Source organism: Oncorhynchus gorbuscha, linkage group LG11, assembly GCF_021184085.1.
Source record: "Oncorhynchus gorbuscha isolate QuinsamMale2020 ecotype Even-year linkage group LG11, OgorEven_v1.0, whole genome shotgun sequence".
NCBI classification, from domain to species: domain Eukaryota; kingdom Metazoa; phylum Chordata; class Actinopteri; order Salmoniformes; family Salmonidae; genus Oncorhynchus; species Oncorhynchus gorbuscha.
In genome coordinates, this window is record NC_060183.1 from 75829312 (window position 1) to 75845728 (window position 16417).

At 43.4% G+C, this 16417-nt stretch overlaps 1 protein-coding gene across 1 annotated transcript in view; it reads right to left on the bottom strand.

Annotated features, from left to right (window-relative positions):
* The window catches only part of LOC124047727 (cAMP-specific 3',5'-cyclic phosphodiesterase 4D-like), a 425579-nt gene that overhangs the window by 39640 nt on the left and 369522 nt on the right, over window positions 1-16417 (bottom strand). Inside the window, exon 9 of the mRNA XM_046368031.1 lies at window positions 14473-14585. Coding sequence (XP_046223987.1) covers window positions 14473-14585 — 113 coding nt within the window. The remainder of the gene's footprint in view (window positions 1-14472; window positions 14586-16417) is intronic.

Below are 16417 nucleotides of genomic sequence, written 5' to 3' on the forward strand. Positions count from 1 at the left end.
TTGATCTGGTACTGGTACTCCCTGTATATAGCTCCACATTGATCTGGTACTGGTACTCCCTGTATATAGCTCCACATTGATCTGGTACTGGTACTCCCTGTATATAGCTCTACATTGATCTGGTACTGGTACTCCCTGTATATAGCTCCACATTGATCTGGTACTGGTACTCCCTGTATATAGCTCCACATTGATCTGGTACTGGTACTCCCTGTATATAGCTCTACATTGATCTGGTACAGGTACTCCTGTACTGGTACTCCTGTATATAGCTCCATTTTTGTGTATTTTATTTTATTCCTCTTGTTACTACTTTATAAACTACATTGTTGGTTAAGGGCTCGTAAGCAAGCATTTCACTGTGAAGTCTATACCAGTTGTATTTGGAGCATGTGACAAATAACATTTGATCTGATTTACTACTACTATCTAGCCCCTTACGAGAAGGGGACGAGCTTAAAAAATCCACAGCTCACTGAAAAAAAGCCAGCTGTTGAAGATCAGTGACGCACATCCTCTGAAACTCTAAGAATCAACCACAGTGGTTGTTGCTGAGAAGAGGAACAACTTTTACACTAGTGTACAATGCATTGTGTGAAATATATGCCACATAAAGCATTATATGTAGTCTTAAAATATACAGTAATTAAAATGTACAGTATATTCTCAGAAACCACAGTAAATAATGTCTACCTACTGTTTTACCCACTTTATATGTATATATTGTATTCCAGTCATTGTTCATCCTATATAACTACTGCTGTTCACATCATTTCTATTCATATAGTGTCCATACTGTCTATACACACTATTATATACACTGAGTGTACAATAAATTAGGAATATCTTCCCAATATTGCGTTGCACCCCCCTTTCCCCTCAGAACAGCCTCAATTCTTCGGGGCGTGGACTCTACAAGGTGTCGAAAGTGATCCACAGGGATGCTGGCTCATGTTGACTCTAATGCTTCCCACAGTTGTGTCAAGTTGGCTGGATGTCCATTGGGAGGTGGACCATTCTTGTGTGTGTATATATATATATATATTCTTGTGTGTGTGTGCATACACACACACACACACACACACATGCACACACACACACACACACACACACACACACACACACACACACACACACACACACACACACACACACACACACACACACACACACACACACACACACACACACACACACACACACACACACACACACACACACACACACACACACACACACACACACATATATATACATACCCCTTTGATGCTATAACAGCCTCCACTCTTTTGAGAAGGCTTTCCACTAGATGTTGGAACATTGCTGCGGGGACTTGCTTCCATTCAGCCATGATTAGGCCTGGCTCGCAGTCTGAGTTCCAATTCATCCCAAAGGTTTTTGATGGGGTTGAGGTCAGGGCTCTGTGCAGGCCAATCAAGTTCTTCCACACCAATCTCAACAAACTATTTCTCTATGGATATCGCTTTGTGCACGCGGGCATTGTCATTCTGAAACAGGAAAGAGCCTTCCCCAAACTGATGCCACAAAGCTTGAAGCTCAGAATTGTCTAGAATGGTTATGTTATGCTGTAACGTTAAGATTTCCCTTCACTGAAACTAAGGGGCCTAGCCCGAACCATGAAAAACAGCCCCAGACCATTATTCTTCTTCCACCAAACTTTACATTTTTGGGCAGGTAGCGTTGTCCTGGCATCCACCAAACCCAGATTTGTCAGTCAGACTACCAGCACGATTCATCACTCCAGAGAATGCATTTCCACTGCTCCAGAGTCCAATGGTGATGAGCTTTACACCACTCCAGCCGACGCTTGACATTGCACATAGTGATCTTAGGCTTGTGTGCGGCTATGGAAACCCATTACATAAAGCTCATGATGAACAGTTATTGTGCTGACGTTACTTCCAGGAGCAGTTTGGAACTCAGTAGTTAGTGTTGCAACCGAGGACAGAAGATTTTTACGCGCTATGTGCTTCAGACATTCGTCGGTCCTGTTCTGTGAGCTTGTGTGGCCTACCACTTCGCGGCTGAGCCGTTGTTGCTCCTAGACGTTTCCACTTCACAATAACAGCACTTACAGAAATACCGAGGCAGCTCTAGCAGGGCAGAAATGTGAAGAACTGACTTATTGAAAAGGTGGCATCTTATCTTGCCACGTTTAAAGTCACTGAGCTCTTCAGTAAGGCTATTCTACTGTCAATGTTTGTCTATTGAGATTGCATGGCTGTGTGTTTAATTTTATACACCTGTCAGTAACTAATTTGAAGGGGTGTCCACATACTTTTGTATATATAGTGTATGTCTTTGATGAACACTTCCTCATTGTGATGAACAGTTAATGAAGGGTTGGGGATGGTAGAAAACAGTGGAGGCTACTGAGTGGAGGACAGCTCATAATAATGGCTGGAATGGAGTGAATGGAACACTTGTGTTTGATACCATTCCATTCACTCCATTCCAGACACTACAGACATTCCACACCACCTCCCCTCAGCAGCCTCCACTGGTGGGAAACAGTGCAGCACTATTCATATAACACCCACTAGTCCCGTGCTCTGGTCCTCAGCCAGCCTTTCACACAGGGACAGACAGGTCATGGAGGAGCTAATTTGTAAAACAAATCCATGGGGATCTGTAGTGGCTCTCTACTGTACTTAAAGGGGAGGGCCTATCTAGGACCGAAGCACAATGATACTGCAGTTGGGTGTCTTCTTAAAGGGGATGCTGGTAGATATTATGCTTCTGCACGATTGTCGTTTTAATGGGAATGGCTGTAGAAAAGTGGCAGTTTGGTCTGGAATGAATGATCTGGATAGGTCTGATATCGTGACACAACTAGTGTATTCTGTGTTAGTCTACTTGTGTGTGTAGTGGATTATGTGTACACACCCCATACAAACACTCTTGGAATATTACCATATACTGTATACAGCTCTCAAATAAGACAACGGTGTAAAAGTAAAGCATAAGGGAGGGACTGTGGGCTGGAGTGCAGCACAGTTGGTCAATGCTGTAAAATACGCTATGCTACAACACCAATACAACCACCGGAGTTAGCTTTTAGAGAAAACAAGAAGTTGAACCAAGCATCAAAGTAGACAAACTATCTCTTCTGATTTTGGTGAAATGTTACGACTACACTAAGCTGTTTACAATTAGCTTCAAATGCTAGCTAGGAACCATTGTCATTCCCCAGAAAGGAAACAACAACCAAATAATCATAAGGTAAAAATGCTAACGCTAGGCTAAAGCTAGGCTAATGCTAAAATAATGCCAGGCTAACATCCCAGGTAAACTTCACCCTTGAGTCGTCACAGACAGAAAGAAATCAAGCAGAAGCCCTTTTTATCCTCAAAAAGCTGTTAAATAAACACGTTTCTTATTTATTAGATGTGGATTAGGATTAGGATTGGTCCTTTCATTATGATGATGGGGTTATTGATTGAGAGCATTGATTGGAATGACGTCCACTGCGAGCCTCATTTCACAGTGTGGGGCTAATGTACGCTGGATTAGTTCGAATCATCCATTAAGAAGTTTGTTTATAGCTTGCTTTTAACCTATAATACGTGAATGCTGGGAGTAATAGTTTTCATATAACACCCGACCACCACAACCAGCACCACACTCAGTCGTCCTCTGCCTCTTCAGTGAAATAATGAGTTTAAATACAATAACTAGTAATCTCTAGAGAATATGGTAAGGAATTGTGTAGCATTACAGTAATTTACTGTATAGCTACAGAAGCTACTCTTATTAACAATCCCCATTCATTAACACTTGATCAAAAGGATTTATTTTATAGAACTGTGGTGAATTGTTACACACTGTGATCATACAGGTGATATCATGGTGAGGCGAGGACATCGACCCCGGGGACTTAAGCCATTTTTAGCAGGAAAGCGGAACAACGTTAGACAGTAGTGCTGTTTGGTTACTTGTCTAACATAAGGCCTCAGCTGATACTAGTGTGTAGCCTGTCGAACCGAAGCCAGAGGCCCCAGGGCTTTGTGGTTCGCTAGAATGGAGCCAAGCCTGTGTCACTGGGTTTGAAGCTTCTTTGGGCTGGCACTGGCCTGTGTGTGTGATTAAAGCCACCAGAAGGAGCAGGGTACCACATCGCCGTGCTTCCCACTTCTCTGTGGTTTCCTTTTGGAGCAGTAGAACAACCACTCTGGCTTCACATATGTTTGCTTGTTGCTGACTAGCCAATGGGTTGCCAGCAAAGACACATTCGGCATAACCCCCTGTGTTTGTTGGGTTAGTTGAAGCGCGTGTGGAGCCAGCTGAGATCAAAGACTAAGAAGTTGGAGCTAGAAACTGCTCTACGGTCAGTTTAGCATTTTTCCACTCTGACGCCACAACACACACACACACACACACACACACACACACACACACACACACACACACACACACACACACACACACACACACACACACACACACACACACACACACACACACACACACACACACACACACACACACACACACACAGACTGGGAAGGGGGTATGTGGTGAGCTTGTGTTAGTGTTCTCACTCTACTAGCTTGGTGGTCCAGTGTGTTAGGGCTCTCTCTCTACTAGCCTGGTGGTCTGTGTTAGTGTTCTCACTCTACTAGCCTGGTGGTCCAGTGTGTTAGTGTTCTCTCTCTAGCCTGGTGGTCCAGTGTGTTAGTGTTCTCAGCTAGCTTGGTGGTCCAGTGTGTTAGTGGTCTCACTAGCCTGGTGGTCCAGTGTGTTAGTGTTCTCTCTCTCTACTAGCCTGGTGGTCCAGTGTGTTAGTGTTCTCTCTCTCTCTACTAGCCTGGTGGTCCAGTGTGTTAGTGTTCTCTCTCTACTAGCCTGGTGGTCCAGTGTGTTAGTATTCTCTCTCTCTCTACTAGCCTGGTGGTCCAGTGTGTTAGTGTTCTCTCTCTCTCTACTAGCCTGGTGGTCCAGTGTGTTAGTGTTCTCTCTCTCTACTAGCCTGGTGGTCCAGTGTGTTAGTGTTCTCTCTCTCTACTAGCCTGGTGGTCCAGTGTGTTAGTGTTCTCTCTACTCCTGGTGGTCCAGTGTGTTAGTGTTCTCTCTCTCTCTACTAGCCTGGTGGTCCAGTGTGTTAGTGTTCTCTCTCTCTACTAGCCTGGTGGTCCAGTGTGTTAGTGTTCTCTCTCTACTAGCCTGGTGGTCCAGTGTGTTAGTGTTCTCTCTCTCTACTAGCCTGGTGGTCCAGTGTGTTAGTGTTCTCTCTCTACTAGCCTGGTGGTCCAGTGTGTTAGTGTTCTCTCTCTACTAGCCTGGTGGTCCAGTGTGTTAGTGTTCTCTCTCTACTAGCCTGGTGGTCCAGTGTGTTAGTGTTCTCTCTCTACTAGCCTGGTGGTCCAGTGTGTTAGTGTTCTCTCTCTACTAGCCTGGTGGTCCAGTGTGTTAGTGTTCTCTCTCTCTCTACTAGCCTGGTGGTCCAGTGTGTTAGTGTTCTCTCTCTACTAGCCTGGTGGTCCAGTGTGTTAGTGTTCTCTCTCTCTCTACTAGCCTGGTGGTCCAGTGTGTTAGTGCTCTATAAACTGCTCTCTTCAGTGTCATGACAAATATCAACTGTTGATATCAGGATTGTGTGACATGACAACAACAGAATAGATGGCTACAGTCCATACAGTATGACATGACAACAACAGAATAGATGGCTACAGTCCATACAGTATGACATGACAACAACAGAATAGATGGCTACAGTCCATACAGTATGACATAACAACAACAGAATAGATGGCTACAGTCCATACAGTATGACATGACAGCACCAAGATAGATGGCTACAGTCCATACAGTATGACATGATAAGAACAGAATAGATGGCTACAGTCCATACAGTATGACATAACAACAACAGAATAGATGGCTACAGTCCATACAGTATGACATGATAAGAACAGAATATATGGCTACAGTCCATACAGTATGACATAACAACAACAGAATAGATGGCTACAGTCCATACAGTATGACATGACAGCACCAAGATAGATGGCTACAGTCCATACAGTATGACATAACAACAACAGAATAGATGGCTACAGTCCATACAGTATGACATGACAGCACCAAGATAGATGGCTACAGTCCATACAGTATGACATGATAACAACAGAATAGATGGCTACAGTCCATACAGTATGAGACAAGTCTCCTCTCTCCCTGCCTCTCTTATTCATACTGGTTGGACTGGTATATCCTTTTTGCTCTCCATCTCTTCTCCTCCCAGACGATCCCTCTTCCTTTCCACTGGCAATTTTTTTCCACATTTTCCTCCTTCCCTCCTTCTCCTCTCTTTACCGCTCCTCACCTCGCTTGTCTTCACCTCTCCTCTCTCCCCCTCTCTTCACCTCTATTATCCCCTCTTCTTCTCTCCTCACTTCTCCTGTCTTTTCCTCTCCTCTCCTCTCCTCTCCTCTCCTCTCCTCTCCTCTCCTCTCCTCTCCTCTCCTCTCCTCTCCTCTCCTCTCCTCTCCTCTCCTCTCCTCTCCTCTCCTCTCCTCTCCTCTCCTCTCCTCTCCTCATTGACACCAGGAAGCCCCTGGCCTTAAGCCCCTGAAGGAGATGAGCCATCTCTGTTATGGCAGGTGATGCATGTATATGCTAGATGAGTTAAGTTGGAATCCAGTTGAGATGAAGTGGATACATTATGTTACAGTTTCCAGTAAGATAGTATAATCAACCTGTGACCTTATGTGAAATATTTAAAATGCCCGCTAAGAGAGACAGACACACACAAATAAACACACTGCTATCTCTCTCTCTCTCATTTTTAACACAGAGCCGGGATTGAATTGACGATATGGTTTCCATGGTAACATGGGTGAGCATGCGGGTCTGCAGCCGAGGTGGGGTGTGTGGCACATGCCTAAGCCTGTCTGTCTGCGCACAGTGTGTGTGTGTGTGTCTGAGCACAGTGTGTGTGTCTGCGGGAGAGAGCGAGAGAGCGAGAGAGCGAGAGAGAGTGTGTGTGTATGTGTGTGACTGTGTGTATGTGTGTGTGCCTTCATCAGTATGCAGCTGGGCAGAGTGATGCCGGTACGTCAGGCGCATTCTCAGTGCAGCGGGAAAAATATAAACAAGAAAACGAAGGGAAGGGAAAACGGGGGAAAGGAAGAGGGAGAGAGATAGAGGACTGAAGGGTGAAAGAGGTTTAGGACTGAAGGGTGAAAGAGAGAGAGGACTGAAGGGTGAAAGAGAGAGAGAACTGAAGGGTGAAAGAGAGAGAGAACTGAAGGGTGAAAGAGAGAGAACTGAAGGGTGAAAGAGAGAGAGAACTGAAGGGTGAAAGAGATAGAGGACTGAAGGGTGAAAGAGAGAGAGGACTGAAGGGTGAAAGAGAGAGAGAACTGAAGGGTGAAAGAGATAGAGGACTGAAGGGTGAAAGAGAGAGAGAACTGAAGGGTGAAAGAGAGAGAGAACTGAAGGGTGAAAGAGAGAGAGGACTGCATCTCACACCCACACAGTCACATTTCACACAAACATAAAACGTGCCTAATATGTTAATCTAATGATTTCTATTCTAAAGGTCATTTCAACCATTTAGACCAAAATAAGCAACTGTAAAAGTCTCAAGGAAAAATGCTTATATCTACAATTACAATTAAGTTGTGCACAGCTCTCCCATCTCTGGCTTCAATACGAACGTAGCTTGCTACATGTCCAAGAACACAAAATAAATGCCACCAACAACAGCATGACTTAGAAGTCAAAGCTTCAAGGAAGATAGAAGAATGCTTATGACCTACAATTACAATAGTGTCAAGTCCATCTCATGACCACGAAAACAAAATAACTGGCATCAACTACACAAAGCTGAACATCTCAATTCCTCAGACATAGTGTATCATGATGGAGAATGTGATATAACAGTCAAGGAGACTAGTCCTTGGTGGGTTAGAGACCTGGACTTGAATGGGAGTCCATAGAGTTACCATGACATGCAGGAACAATGGTAAACAACGAAACAATGGTGCTTTCAGAATTAGGTGGTGTTTCTGTATAAAGAGACCAGTGTTAAGGCTGATATCCCTGGTGTTTCTGTATAAAGAGACCAGTGTTAAGGCTGATATCCCTGGTGTTTCTGTATAAAGAGACCAGTGTTAAGGCTGATATCCCTGGTGTTTATGTATAAAGAGACCAGTGTTAAGGCTGATATCCCTGGTGTTTCTGTATAAAGAGACCAGTGTTAAGGCTGATATCCTAAAGAGACCAGTGTTAAGGCTGATATCCCTGGTGTTTCTGTATAAAGAGACCAGTGTTAAGGCTGATATCCCTGGTGTTTCTGTATAAAGAGACCAGTGTTAAGGCTGATATCCTAAAGAGACCAGTGTTAAGGCTGATATCCCTGGTGTTTCTGTATATAGAGACCAGTGTTAAGGCTGATATCCCTGGTGTTTCTGTATAAAGAGACCAGTGTTAAGGCTGATATCCCTGGTGTTTCTGTATAAAGAGACCAGTGTTAAGGCTGATATCCCTGGTGTTTCTGTATAAAGAGACCAGTGTTAAGGCTGATATCCCTGGTGTTTCTGTATAAAGAGACCAGTGTTAAGGCTGATATCCTAAAGAGACCAGTGTTAAGGCTGATATCCCTGGTGTTTCTGTATAAAGAGACCAGTGTTAAGGCTGATATCCTAAAGAGACCAGTGTTAAGGCTGATATCCCTGGTGTTTCTGTATAAAGAGACCAGTGTTAAGGCTGATATCCCTGGTGTTTCTGTATAAAGAGACCAGTGTTAAGGCTGATATCCCTGGTGTTTCTGTATAAAGAGACCAGTGTTAAGGCTGATATCCCTGGTGTTTCTGTATAAAGAGACCAGTGTTAAGGCTGATATCCCTGGTGTTTCTGTATAAAGAGACCAGTGTTTAGGCTGATACACCCTGGTGTTTCTGTATAAAGAGACCAGTGTTAAGGCTGATATCCCTGGTGTTTCTGTATAAAGAGACCAGTGTTAAGGCTGATATCCTAAAGAGACCAGTGTTAAGGCTGATATCCCTGGTGTTTCTGTATAAAGAGACCAGTGTTAAGGCTGATATCCCTGGTGTTTCTGTATAAAGAGACCAGTGTTAAGGCTGATATCCTAAAGAGACCAGTGTTAAGGCTGATATCCCTGGTGTTTCTGTATAAAGAGACCAGTGTTAAGGCTGATATCCCTGGTGTTTCTGTATAAAGAGACCAGTGTTAAGGCTGATATCCCTGGTGTTTATGTATAAAGAGACCAGTGTTAAGGCTGATATCCCTGGTGTTTCTGTATAAAGAGACCAGTGTTTAGGCTGGTCTCTCTATCTGTACCTAGAAAATCCCTCCGTCCCCATCTGAACAACAAGGTGACTGATTGTGGTCAAAGAGGATTAGATAACTCAAACACACACATCTGGAAGACAGAGAGAGAGGACAGGGGCACATACTGTACATTAACACAGTCAGTACAGAAACACACACACACACACACACACACACACACACACACACACACACACACACACACACACACACACACACACACACACACACACACACACACACACACACACACACACACACACACACACACACACACACACACACACACAGTTCTGTAAGCATGAGGGCATGAAAAAAGGGAACATGTAATTGTTGAAGTGCAGGTGCTTTAAGAAATGACAACAATGTCCAAACACTAGGTGAGGAAAGGAGATACCTAGTCAGTTGCACAACTGAATGCATGCCCTATGAATCAGAGAGGTTCGGGGTGCTGCCTTAATCCACATCATCAGCGCCCAGGGAGCAGGTGTTCTAGGGGTTAACTACCTTGCTCAAAGGCAAAACGGCAGATTTTTCCACCTTGCCGGCTTGGGGATTCAAACAATCAACCTTTTGGGTTGCTGTCCCAGCGCTCTAACCGCTTGGCTACCTGCTACACTTGTGGTGCACAAATAGCCTACACAGACAGAGAAACAGGAAGTATTATACAGAAATTAAAGGCTAACAATAAACTCTACCACTGACTGTTAATGACAGAATTGTATATTTAATAAGTAGGGCATGGGACTATCTGGTCCACGTGTGGACATTTGATAAGAGCATGGTGCTAACAAGGTCATGGGTTCAATGCTCTCAGAGATCACATACACGTACAACAAAATGTCTGAACTCTCTGTAATGTAAGTTGCTTTGCATTAAAGTGTCTTCTAAGTGGCGTGACGGGCATCTCCAGTTGTGTCTACACATCGGTCCAATGACCTTTAGTCTACACACACACACACACACACCCAACACACACACACACACACACACACACACACACACACACACACACACACACACACACACACACACACACACACACACACACACACACACACACACACACACACACACACACACACACACACACCACAGTTCTGTAAGCATGAGGGCATGAAAAAAGGGAACATGTAATTGTTGAAGTGCAGGTGCTTTAAGAAATGACAACAATGTCCAAACACTAGGTGAGGAAAGGAGATACCTAGTCAGTTGCACAACTGAATGCATGCCCTATGAATCAGAGAGGTTCGGGGTGCTGCCTTAATCCACATCATCAGCGCCCAGGGAGCAGGTGTTCTAGGGGTTAACTACCTTGCTCAAAGGCAAAACGGCAGATTTTTCCACCTTGCCGGCTTGGGGATTCAAACAATCAACCTTTTGGGTTGCTGTCCCAGCGCTCTAACCAGCTTGGCTACCTGCTACACTTGTGGTGCACAAATAGCCTACACAGACAGAGAAACAGAAATTGGAAGTATACAGAAATTAAAGGCTAACAATAAACTCTACCACTGACTGTTAATGACAGAATTGTATATTTAATAAGTAGGGCATGGGACTATCTGGTCCACGTGTGGACATTTGATAAGAGCATGGTGCTAACAAGGTCATGGGTTCAATGCTCGCAGAGATCACATACACGTACAACAAAATGTCTGAACTCTCTGTAATGTAAGTTGCTTTGCATTAAAGTGTCTTCTAAGTGGCGTGACGGGCATCTCCAGTTGTGTCTACACATCGGTCCAATGACCTTTAGTCTAGCACACACACACACACACACACACACACACACACACACACACACACACACACACACACACACACACACACACACACACACACACACACACACACACACACACACACACACACACACAGCTATAAAATAATTGGTCTGTATGTATCTTCAAATCTGACTAATACAAGGTGTTGCATTGATATATATACATATATACCTATATATACCTATGTGTGTTTCTGTATTTATATATATATATATAAACACATAGCTATATATATATATATAGACGGCATCCCTCGATGGAATAACAACAGATACACATACTGAAATAACAACAGATACACATACTGGAATAACAACATATACACATACTGGAATAACAACATATACACACTGGAATAACAACATATACACACTGGAATTACAACTTATACACATACTGGAATAACAACATATACACATACTGGAATAACAACATATACACATACTGGAATAACAACATATACACACTGGAATAACAACATATACACATACTGGAATAACAACATATACACATACTGGAATAACAACATATACACACTCTGGAATAACAACATATACACATACTGGAATAACAACATATACACATACTGGAATAACAACATTTACACATACTGGAATAACAACATATACACATACTGGAATAACAACATATACACATACTGGAATAACAACATATACACATACTGGAATAACAACATATACACATACTGGAATAACAACATATACACATACTGGAATAACAACAGTTGTGTGCAAGCTAGAGGTCAAACCAGAACCTAATAAAAACAGCAACAAGCCTTCTTTACACACACATTCTCTCAGACACAGTTCCCTAGAAGATGTACACACACACACTGTGACAAACAGGTTCCTGGTACTCACACAGAAACACATTATGCTGTCCCTCATTCCTCATCGAGACGGTCGAGCATACTGATGACATCACAATGTTATCAGCTGGAGAAGTCTCCGGAGCCATGGCAGAGAGCAGAGCAGGATGCTGCTAATGCTAGGCTAACGCTAGCCCCCTTAGGTTCCCTATCCAGCACGTACATTTACTGTAGCCTGCCTACCGTGTGTACAAAACATCTTCCTGAGACTGGCTCCCTGCGACTGACATTTTGGATCTAAGTGAGAAGCTTTCCAAGAGCCTGCCTGCATGCTGTTACTGTATCTGAGCAACTGTGGGGCAGCTTGTCTGACTTAGCTGCTCCCAGGGCAGAACACACAGCTAAACAATAAATTGAACATTTACTCATGGGAGTACATAACCTAGACATAAGAGATGTACACTTGGAGATTCGAGCTACCTAAAAGCATCAACAAGCAACCACATGTAAAGGACTGAGTAGGAAGTGGTATAACCCAAGACAGCAGTGCTGTAAGCATGTTCATATAAACAAAGGGATTCAACCTGATACACCCATATAAATAATGGGATTCAACCTGATACACCCATATTAACAAAAGGATTCAACCTGATACACCCATATTAACAAAGGGATTCAACCTGATACACCCAAATTAACAATGGGATTCAACCTGATACACCCATATTAACAATCTGATTCAACCTGATACACCCAAATTAACAATGGGATTCAACCTGATACACCCAAATTAACAATGGGATTCAACCTGAAACACCCCATATAAACAATGGGATTCAACCTGAAAACCCCATATAAACAATGGAATTCAACCTGAAAACCCCATATAAACAATGGGATTCAACCTGAAAACCCCATATAAACAATGGGATTCAACCTGAAAACCCCATATAAACAATGGGATTCAACCTGAAAACCCCATATTAACAATGGGATTCAACCTGATACACCCATATTAACAATGGGATTCAACCAGCAGTATTACTGTTTTCTGCTTTCCAACAAACCTCATCCTCTGCATGATAGTCAACAATATGTCCACCTGTAACCTTCATATCTGTCATGTGACTGTGGACAATAAAGGACCATCTCATAGGTGAAAGGTACTGAGTGCAGTGCAGTTGTACTAGGAAGTATTTCTTAACTCATAGATTAAATTAAGTTCTGTGAATATTTTGTCTGGTACACTAAATGAGCACTGCGTATATGGGTGCAGTAATATCATATGGGTGGTGTAGTAATATCATATGGGTGGTGTAGTAATATCATATGGGTGGTGTAGTAATATCATATGGGTGGTGTAGCAATATCATATGGGTGGTGTAGTAATATAATATGGGTGGTATAGTAATATCATATGGGTGGTGTGTTATCATATGGGTGGTGTAGTAATATCATATGGGTGGTGTAGCAATATCATATGGGTGGTATAGTAATATAATATGGGTGGTATAGTAATATAATATGGGTGGTATAGTAATATAATATGGGTGGTGTGGTAATATAATATGGGTGGTATAGTAATATAATATGGGTGGTGTAGTAATATCATTTGGGTGCTGAAGTAATATCATATGGGTGGTCGGTTAATATCATATGGGTGATGCTGTAATATCCTATAGGTGCGGTAATATCATAAGGGTGGTACAGTAATATTGTATGTGTAATTAGCTAATATTATATGGGTGGTGAGGTAATATCATATGGGTTGTGTTGTAATATAATATGGGTGGTGTAATACCATATGGGTGGTGTGATATGATATGGGTGGTGTAATATCATATGGGTGGTGTAATATCATATGGGTGGTATAATATCATATGGGTGGTGTAGTAATTTCAAATGGGTGTAGTAATATCATATGGGTGGTGTGGTAATATCATATGGGTGGTGTAGTAATATCATGTGGGTGGTGTAATTTCATATGGGTGGTGTAGTAATATCACATGGGTGGTGTAATATCATATGGGTGGTGTAATATCATATGCAGGCTATTATTAACGGTCAGATTTTTAACTTGAGTTATAACCTTTGGCTGTAGTTGTGTTATGTTGTATATCTCATGGTCCTTCTGTAGCTCAGTTGGTAGAGCATGGCGCTTGTAACGCCAGGGTAGTGGGTTCGATTCCCTTGGACCACCCATACGTAGAATGTATGCACACATGACTGTAAGTCGCTTTGGATAAAAGCGTCTGCTAAATGGCATATTATGATGGTGCTGATGTTCTTTATATCTAAGTGTTTAACTGGGCTCAGAGAGAGGAAGGTGACTGGGCACTTATGATCACACTCTGTGTCCTCCTCTCCATCCCACTTTAAGACATAGACCTTGGTCCCAGACGCTGTAGGTCTACTGTAAAGCTCTATCTCAAAACTAAATCCACTACCCAACGCCATGCCCACAAACCTATGGCAGTTCACCTAGTTCACCCATTGTCTAGATAGTCTTAGTAGTAATAATTCGGTAGATAGTGGTCCTACCTTGGTGGAGGCCATCTCGCTGACAGAGTGTCTGGTCTGCAGGGTCTCCAGCTGGTCCAGGCACCAGTCCAGCTCCTCCAGCGTCTCTGTGGCCAGCTTCTGGTAGGCCTCCTCTGGAGGGGGGAGACAGGGGTCGGAGGAAAGTGGAATAGGGGGTAGGGGAACGGGGACAGGTAGGGATGGTGAATGGTGGTGGTCAGTTTTGAGGCGTTTGACAGGGGTGTGCGACGTCATCTCTTGCGTTTCGTCGGTGGTGATGCCATAGACGAATGCAATGCCCGGGTTGCCTGAGTGGATGCATAGGTGACTCTTCATGGTTAGAGGGGCTTGAAGAGCAAAAAGTGTCTACGGTGATGATAGCTTCCCCACAGAGATATTGAACAGGGGAAAATACTTGTCTCTGAGATGGTCTCTGGCTGTAGCTAAATATCTTTCATAAGTGTCAACAATCACCCTTCAGTCCCTCTCTCAGTCCTCCAGAGAGTAGTTACAGTAGTAGTTGAAGTAGTTATAGAATCCCAAGAAGAGAAAGTTCCACAGAGTGTAGTTCTGGTGTCCACAATGGACCATTCTACAATTCAGAGTGAGACGTTTTAGAATCCACAAAATACAGTTCTAGAATCCACAGTTCTAACATCTAGGGGAAGTTCCACAGTGTCACACTAGAACGAGTCCAGCCTTGCAAAAGCCCTGATGGGAAAGCACAGCAAAGCTGCCCCCATGCTCCACGAGCTGAAAACAAAAAAACACACATGGAATCCAACGCCTACACGAAAATCTTTCGACGGTCCGGACAGAGTTGTGCTCTATCCAACCCAGAGGATTCCCAGATTTGGGACAGCAGGAAAATCCTGCATCTCTACACGATCAACACTCTTCCCAGGGATATCCAGAAGGAAAGACAGGAACACTTCCTTAGCCTACCGTGTTGAGGAGTCATTGACAAAGGAGAAGTCTAAGACAAAGCCAAGACCCCCCTTCCAAACACACACACACACACACACACACACACACACACACACACACACACACACACACACACACACACACACACACACACACACACACACACACACACACACACACACACACACACACACACACACACACACACACACACACACACACCTCCTCTAAAGACAGAGAACCACATTCGTAGCCTACAGACACACACACACAAACACACACACAGAGAGAGAGCCACGGTTGAGTTTATTTTCTGTCTCAAATCCCCTGTCCTCCCTGCATCGACGACACAATGATGATGACCGCTGCTCTGACAGACAGACGGACAGTCAGACAGATGGAGAGAAATGTTCAAGCGGGTCTGACTGTGGATAAAGCAATACGTCAATAGGAGGGATGGCTGACTCAAAAAGCACGAGTTGAAAACGCTTGCTTCCTGTGAAAACACTGCTCAGCACACAAGAAGAGCTGGACTGGAGTAACAGACTACCCGGCCTGGACTGGAGTCACAGGTTCAGATCTGAGCCCCTAACCACTGATACAGGGTCAGATGTCTACTGAACCCCCTCCAATGGTTAAAGTTGGTGTATAGTTAGTGTAATCTGTACCTATATCTGTAGTTAGGTTAGTATCTAACGGTTAAGTTTGATGGATATATCCTGTTCGAAGACTTCGCATCCTTCCTTCTTCCCTTCCTTAAATCACTAAGGCATGATTTAACCTATCCAATCATGTTCTAGAACAGTGATATGACTATATGACTTGTGGTTCTGACTATGAAAACAGACAAAGAAACCATGATGACAAACGCATAAGCACGCACACAGACAGTCACTGAGAGCATTCCGCCAGTGGCATTATGAATAGTAGTCAGTCAGGCTGAACCTCCTCATGATTAATCCTCATTAGGAAATGATGCAGAGGTATTTCCGCTCAGCCACATATTCCCTGTGTTTTTACCTAATCCTGGATTAGGGCA